We start from the raw sequence: 8,251 nt of genomic DNA on the forward strand, positions 1-8,251 counted from the left end.
GACAAGGGTCTGTGGAGTACACACTTAGAAAGGCGTGAGCAAATCTACCCCAGGATGCTAGAGACAGTCCTTCATGTGCTGAATGAGTAGCAGGATGGGAATGGGGGGGGTGCATTCGCGTGTGTGTGAGAGTGCATTGCATCTGTGCATGTGGGGGTGCATGCACGTGTGTGGGCATGCATGTATGTATGCATGTGTGTGTGAGTGTACGTGTGTGTACATATACACATACGTGTGTGTGTGTGTGTGTGTGTGTGTGTACCTGCGTATGTATGTGGTAGTGGGGATGTGTATGTAGATAATAACCAATACAAGTCAATCAATGTGATAAGGAATTTCAGCTGATCTCGCCTAGTTCGCGGGTCAACTGTGAGAGCCAGAGAGGTGAACTGAGAGGTGGCAGAGAAGGTCCTGGCTTCAGAGGCCAGAAGTTCTTCCACCAGAGAGGGCCACGGCCTTAAACTGATTCCTAGTCCTGCAATGTCACCCACCTTGAGACTTCTGAACTCAGAAATGCAACAATCCCCAAACCCTGAACTGCCCAGGCTGGATCCGTGTGACACCCACATGAACATGGGAGAGAGTTGGGGGGGATTATTTTCTGGCAAACAGTGATGAGATGCACCCAGTTTCCGGCATTTGGGACTGTGAGGTGACTTGCTAGTTACCAGTCTGCTCCCTCCTTGTTCAGTTTCCCATTGTATACACTTGTCTGTAAAAAACGGTTTAAGTGGGTCAGGCGGTGGTGGCACATGGCTTTAATCCCAGCACTCAGGAGGCAGAGGCAGGCGGATCTCTGTGACTTTGAGGCCAACCTGGTCTACAGGAGCTACTTCCAGGACAGGCTGCAAAGCTACAAAGAAACCCCTGTCTCAAAAAAAAAAAAAAAAAAAGGTAGTTCAGTGATTTTTCACATGATAATGTGTTCTCTCTCTTTATCCAGACTTCATGAGGAAGCTGTTTTGTTTTATTTCATTCTGGGCCCCTTTCCTGCACTTAATGACAGCTTTATACCCAGTGTGGGCAGTTTTATGCCTATGTTTAAAACATTAAGTCATTTTCTTGTTATAATATTATGTTCTCTTAAACTAGAGCACATTAAAAACGTTTCTTTTTTTTCCCTAAATCCCTTCACTGAATTTAGAGCTTTGCCTGTCACTTTGCTTTGGACCAGCGTCCCGGGCTCACCTTGATCTCCCTGTCTTGAGTACGAGGATTACAGTGTCTGCCGCCACACCCAGCCCCAAATGAAAACTATCTGCTCACATGTGAACACTGAGCTGTTACCAAATGACTTCCCCAAAATCCTCTTAATTCAGTCTGTCTGTGTCTACAAATGAGAAAAATAAAAATAACAAAGCCAGCATACTGAATTCCTAATATTTGCCAAAGCGTAGAGTGGGCTTTGGGAATAGTCTAGGAATTACAGAAATATGAAGAATGCTGAGAAAAGTCAGGAGAGCTAAGTCCTATGAAATGTCTTTGTTTTCTAATGCCTCTTCCAAAAGATATTACCGTTTTCATGGAGCGGTCATTTGTGCTAACCGTGGTTAAAACTGTGAGTGCTTCAGCATTAACTCAGTACCAGCTTCTCCTGCTGCTCCCTGCATTCTTTGCTCACGCAGACGCAAAGATAAGCAGTCATTTCATCTAGGATAGCCTGTTGTTCTTTCTTTCAGTCTTCTGTGATGAACATGTCAATTGTTTCCAACCTTTTGTAACCACGATCACTGCAAATGTGCTGTCAATGTGCCTGTTGTTTTATCACGCGTAGAATACCTTAAGACCAATCTCCAAAGCGGAGGTGGAACCAGCTTCCCTCCATCACTCACAGCAACAAAGCCCCTAAGACGAACAGATTGAAGGAGTAAAGGTTGATTTTGACTAGAAGTTTCTGAGGTTCTGTGAGTAGTCTCTTTGTAGTAGCAAGGACTACATTGCTTTGGGCTTATGACATCACGGATGATCAGAGCGGAAACCAAGTGAGAGAAGGAGACTGATGTCCCAAGCCCGCTTTGAAGTCACACTCCTATGACCTAGCTGTTTCCTAGGAGATCCTGTCTCCTGACCATTACTACCACCCCATGGTGCCACAGGCTGGCGACCAGGTCTTTCACATGTGGGCCTCTGGGAGGCGCTCCAGATCCAAGCTCTTCTGGATAAACAGCATACTTATACAGTATTTTTCATTTTGGTACCAAACATTAACATGGAATTTGCCATTTTAATTAAGCACATATAAATGTACTTCTTGCATTAGTAATATCTACAGTTTTGAAACCAGCATCACCACCCATTTCCAGAACCTTTCTCTTCTTCCCAAACTGAGACTGTATCTATTAAACAACTAAGTCCCTTCTTTCAAGCCCCTGGCAGTTACCAGGTCTTAATGAACTTGACTAGTCTAGGTGTTTTACACGAGTTAATCATGTATTAGTTGCTTTCTGTGACTGAGTTACCCCCCGTACACACACACACACACACACACAACATAACTTGACTTTTCACCATATCATAAACATGTATTAGAATTTAATTATGTTTAGTCCTAAGTAATATGCCATTAAATTTATATAATACATTTGGGCTATCCAGATGAATGGGTTTTTTTTTGCATGCATCTTTTGGTCATTTTAAATAATATTACCATGTCCAAGAGATATATAAATATTTGAGTCCCACCTTAAGTGTCCCCTTCTCTACTTTGGAAAGGTGGAGGGCAATATTTCAGATTGAATTGAGGACCTCATATGCTTACCATGTCCAGCCTTCACATATGTGCATGTATATGAGGTTGCCTGCAGAGGCCACAAGAGAGGGGCAGACCCCTTGGAGTTGGGGTTGCAGATGTTTGTAAGCCCTGTGGGTGCTGGCAACTGAACTCTGGTCCCTTTGCAAGAGCCACAAGCACTCCTAACCACTGAGCCATCTCTCCAGCTCCTCGTTAGACTTTTTCTTTGCAAAGCAGACTGGTGTTAAATTATGCCAGTTTTTATCTGTCTGAAGATGCCTTCATTTCCCTTCACGGTTGAACATTGCACTCGTCTTACCACGCCTCATGCTGCCACTCTGCCTTCTCACTTCTGTGGGTTTTGAGCAAAGCCATCTACTACTCCGAGTGTCTCCGGACTGTGATAACCCTCTCCTTTCTCTTTTAACATTCTGTCTTTGTCCATAGTGTAGAGCGTTCTGTTTATTTGCTTTCTTTTTCTTAGTTTACTTCAGATACCGTATTCCTAAATGACCTGGGTTTCCTATCACTCACTATGTAGCCCAGGCTGTCCTCAAATTCATGATCCCGTTACCCCCAACGTCCCAACATTTTAGTCCTTAAGCGTGAGGGAAGTTCATGGACTTCTTAGATATGTATATTAATGTATTAATGTTTCTCATCAAATTTGGCAGGAGTGTAGTCATTATTTCAAATATTAGGACCCTTTTCTCTCCCTTTCCATTCTCATTATACCTATGTCTGTCTGCTTGGCCGGGTCCATCAAAACTGTAAATTTCTGTTCATTCATCTTCTTTCTCATCTTTAAAGTCACTGGCGTTCTCTTCTGACCTCTAAAATCTCCTGTTGAGTCTTACAGTAAGTTTTCATTTCAGCTGTGCTCTTCAACACCGGCGTTTCTAGGTGGCCTTTTCAATGTCATTTCTGTCTCTGCTTCAGAAATGTTTTATTTAATAAGATGTATTTGCCATTCTTTAGTCCTATAAAAAGTTTCTTTTAATTCTTCAAACATTGCCAAGTCAATGTCATTGTCTTACCCAATCTGGGATTTCTCACAGACAGTTCCTTTTTTAGTTTGTTTTAGGAGGAGCACACGTCAGTCTGCACTTGCAGACGTTGGAGAACAGCTTGTTAAGGCAGCTCTCCCCTCCACATGTGGGTCCTGGGAACTGACATCCTGACTTACATAGCAAGACTTTGTCTCAGATCATAGGACTGGTTGGTCTACAGAGAAAGTCCTAACCTTTCCTGCACCTCGGACAGGCCATGTCTCCTGGACTTTCTCCAGGCTTGTTATTTCTGCTTGGGAAACTCCTCTCTCTTTCCTTAGCCGTGCTCTCTCCTCGTTCCCACTCAGATGTCACCCCCACAAGAAAAGGTTCGCTTCCCAGTGTCTTGCTCCCTATTTTCTCTCATGGCCCCAGGCACTGTTCTTCCATCGCAGGTATAACAGTTTATAATTGAGTGGTTGTAGATCATGTGATAAGTGGGTGTAGATCATGTGATAAGGGCTCGTTTCCCTCTAACATCACTCCACTGGAGCAATGCTCTTTCTTGCTCACCATTTTCTCCTTGGTATTTATTATAGTGTTTGGAAATGCATGTGTGCAGAACGAGTGAGTTCTTTTCCAGGATGAAAGTCATATGTGAAGACAAGGGGCAAAAGTGGTTTGTATTGATTGGTCCATCATCTTCAATGGCTTTTCCGATTACCAAGCATGACTTGAGAATGAGCTGTTGAGATGCAGCCTCTGTCCTGTGGGCCTGCTAATAGATATCCCAGTATCACGGTCTCTCTGAGATAAATCAGATGGCTTGCCTAACTTACACAGATGTGATTTTCAGAACCTTCCCCAAGCCCAGGCTTCTTCACTTCCAAGACATTTTTTTTTAATTATAAAAGGACTATTACAAATGGTTATACTGAGTTTTTCTCTTAAAATATCTTTTTATTAAATGCAGGAGCAGATCGAGTTTGTGCTGTTATTTCTTTTGGGACTAATGGTACATTTTCCAACTTCAGAAATTGTTTGAAAGACCACAAAAGTATCAGATTGGGCTCTTGCGGTGACTACCACAGGACTGCAGTATTTTATTCTATTTTCCTTCCAAGAATAGAACTGTTACAAATGACTACAGTTATTTATTCTTCAGTGTGCAGTTTATCACATGGGGGCATTGTGTTTCATTCTTCTTCCATTTGAGAAGTGATCCTTGCACACTTTCGTGCAGCGGGGACAAACAGCTTCTATTGGTAAGCTTTAGACCAGGCCCTGCTTGAAGGAGACCAGTGGGACCAGTAGGACCAGGATGAAACATGCTGTGTTTCATATGAAATATGAAATAACTGAGAATTATTTTCAAGATCTGTAGCCATAAGAGTTGCAGATTCCATTCAGATAAATCTAGAAGCCTTTACCAGCAAGGTTTCCAGAACATTCTGAACACATAGTTCTTCAGAACACCGTCTTGATCTTATTGCAATCTCAAATGGTTTTGTTTTGCACAGAGACAAATGGATATCCATGCTGCTATTCAGGCCCTGATTGCATCGAATTCTGCCCTGCAGATGGAGGTAATACATCTGGCTCTATTTGTGTTGGCAGTTTCAATATTCAAATTAAACAGGGGGATTTTTTTTTGAAAGCTGAAATGTGGCATTATCTCAAAAGTCGTATTTAAAACAGAAAATCTGAAATTGTTTTCAAGTGTAATAAAACAGAAATACATGCACAGGATGTTTCATAAGGAAACTATTTCAAGCAAAAAAAAAACTTAGGACCTTTAAAGACCTTGTTTTTGAAGGGCTTTGGTGCTGTTGGGGTGGTAGGAAGGTAAAATGAGCCATGTTTCTTACGGTCGGATTTGTCTTGATCACTCATTAATCTCACAAAGGAAAAGAAGAGCATGTTCACCCCTTTGCTAAACTTAGCCAATCATCTGTGTATACTCAAGCAAGTGTGTTGTGTGTACAGTCTAACAGTAGAACAGAGAACTCATGATAAATATCAGTGTGTGATGAAGGCTCCATGCAGATCATGGACATGCGTTAGGAACGGGAATCTAAAGCTAGCTGTGTTTCTAGTTCTCTCTCTGTCATGGGTTCTTCATCTTGGGTGGTGGACAATTACATAAAGATGTATTTGATGCTAAAAGTTTAAAGCCCAACGTGAAGCTCTGCAGCTTCAGAATGGCTGTTCTTACTGTGCAGAACATCATTAAGCCAAGTAGTCTTTGGTTCTGATTAATTTCAGTGTATGATTTGTTTTACAACATTTTTATATTAAAGTTTGAAATAAAATTCTAAACTCTGATTATTTTATATGGAGTTTTAAAAGCACTGGGACCATAGGCATAATAATCCCTTAAGTCTCTTGTCAACTTCCAAACTGAACTCTGGCCTTCTGTTGAGGTCCGGAATTAATAGGCTGATATCACCCTATTCCCAGCTCCCTAAAAAGCAATTAGGGTCACAGTCTTAGTCCACCTTGTCCAGAGTTTTATTAGGGTTGTCTTGCTTATATGATTTTTGTGATGACTTGGCAGAGTTACCAGAATACTGAGGTGACTTTAATCAACCACAATGCAGAGATTTTCAAAACTCTGACCTACCTTAGCAGTTTACTGAGCAGCATGAAGAACCCCCTCGGCACACCAGATAACCCTGCACGGATCTGCAAGGATTTGCTCAGCTGTGAGTACAAGCTTTCAGATGGTAAGTCCATCTCCATCAGAGCCTCCTGTCTGAAATCGTCACTAGAACATTTGAGATCTGCCATGCAGTCAGCTCAGATATCTGTCATTTCGATAAAGCATCAGCAAGAGCCACTATGGCATCATCACGAAATAGTCTTTAAGGGAGATAGACTGCCAAAATCACCTCGCTCGTGAGTCCTCCCTTACACTTTGTATTTGCTAGGTAGCACATCATACAGGAAAGGCTGACTTCAGGGGTGACAGGCAGGAATACATCCTTGTTTTTGGCAATTCAAAGCCATCAAAGATGACTTTTCAAAAAAATCATAAATTCTCTACTACAGAACTCCCTAACAATGTAGTTTAATTTAAATATGCCCCAACTAGAGTCAGCAAATATCAAAATAAAGTGGTTTGTCATCCTTTAGAGTTTCTCATCCTGTTCAGTCAAGTGCATTGGTCAGGAGTTTAAAAGTAGGTTTAGAGAAAAATCACTAAAGAAATGTGTGGTGATATTTTATTTATGCTATAACAAATAAAGCTTGCCTGAATCAGAGTGCAGAGCTAAGCTGCTAGTTAGTCACAGAGGCTAGGCAGTGGTGGCTCACACCTTTTATCCCAGAACTCTCAGGCAATGGCAGAAGGATCTCTGTGAGTTCAAGGCCACCCTGGGCTACACTAGATTGAACCAGTCTCAAAGAGAAACAGCCTGCTCACATCTTTAATCCCAGTACTTGGGAGTCACACGCCTTTAAGCCCAACACTAGGGAAGTGGAGATTGGAGATAGGAAGGGATATAGCTGGGCAGAGAGAGGAATATAAGGTGGGAGGAGACAGGAACTCGGGGCTTTCAGTCTGAAGATTCAGTTGGAGGATTCATGGGAACAGGATACCCCCATTCAATCTGAGGATTCATTAGAGGTAAAAAGTCTCTCTAGTGGCTGGCTCCTTTACTTCTCTGATCTTTCAGCATTTACCCTGATATCTGACTCCAGGTTTTTATCAGTAAGACCAATTAGAACTCATGCTACAGAAATGGTTTAAACCCAGAGGCTCAATTACCACTTAAATACGAGAAACACTAACTTTCAAAAAAAATGTGTCATTTTCATTTCTAGCTAGTCTATAATCACCCATATAGTTACTACTATATCTTTTTGTTTTGCTAAAAACTTAATTCTCAGAACATGTTAAGTTAAGGTGAGTCCGGTCAGCCCGGATTTGCTTTCTACAAATTAGCTGGAAAAACAAATCTTGTTTAGGATTGGATTCTATAAGACAAACACAATGAGGTGTTGGGGGCAAGAGAGTTAAGAGCTTGCCTAAGTAATGTCCTTCAGTGGGGTGAAGACCTTAAAACTGGAAGAAGTGGCATGAGGGGACATCGAGAATGGAGTTATCAGTGGGTGGTCAGCCCTGATGGGATAAAGGAAACTAAGGAATTTTAACTTTAGGATCTGTCTAGCTGAAGAATATGGAGCTTTTTCTTCATATAAGGCTCTAATATAAATTTATAATACACTTCTGTGAAAGAAATAAGTTAATTGAACAATATAGTAAAAATGCATGTACCTTAGACCATTAAAACATACTCAAGTAAAAAAAAAAAGACACTAGAAGGTGTAAGCAGGGAAAAGCAGAGGGGTAAAATTGTTGAGAAGGTAGAGCTGCCGGTAGGGCAGCCTAGCATGGACAGCCTCGGGGGTTAATGGCTGGAGAAAAGGAGATGGGAGAGTCAGGAACAGTAAAGGAGACGGGAGAGTCAGGAACAGTAAAGGAGACTGGAGAGTCAGGAACAGTAAAGGAGACTGGAGAGTCAGGAAC

The 8,251-nt window shown here is 41.8% G+C and overlaps 1 protein-coding gene across 1 annotated transcript in view; it reads left to right on the forward strand.

The window, feature by feature from the left end:
* Positions 1-8,251, forward strand: part of Col24a1 (collagen type XXIV alpha 1 chain) — a 249,016-nt gene that overhangs the window by 228,764 nt on the left and 12,001 nt on the right. The window contains exons 56-57 of the mRNA XM_026783871.1: positions 5,241-5,306; positions 6,278-6,446. Coding sequence (XP_026639672.1) covers positions 5,241-5,306; positions 6,278-6,446 — 235 coding nt within the window. The remainder of the gene's footprint in view (positions 1-5,240; positions 5,307-6,277; positions 6,447-8,251) is intronic.

Source organism: Microtus ochrogaster, chromosome 21, assembly GCF_000317375.1.
Source record: "Microtus ochrogaster isolate Prairie Vole_2 chromosome 21, MicOch1.0, whole genome shotgun sequence".
Taxonomy (NCBI): domain Eukaryota; kingdom Metazoa; phylum Chordata; class Mammalia; order Rodentia; family Cricetidae; genus Microtus; species Microtus ochrogaster.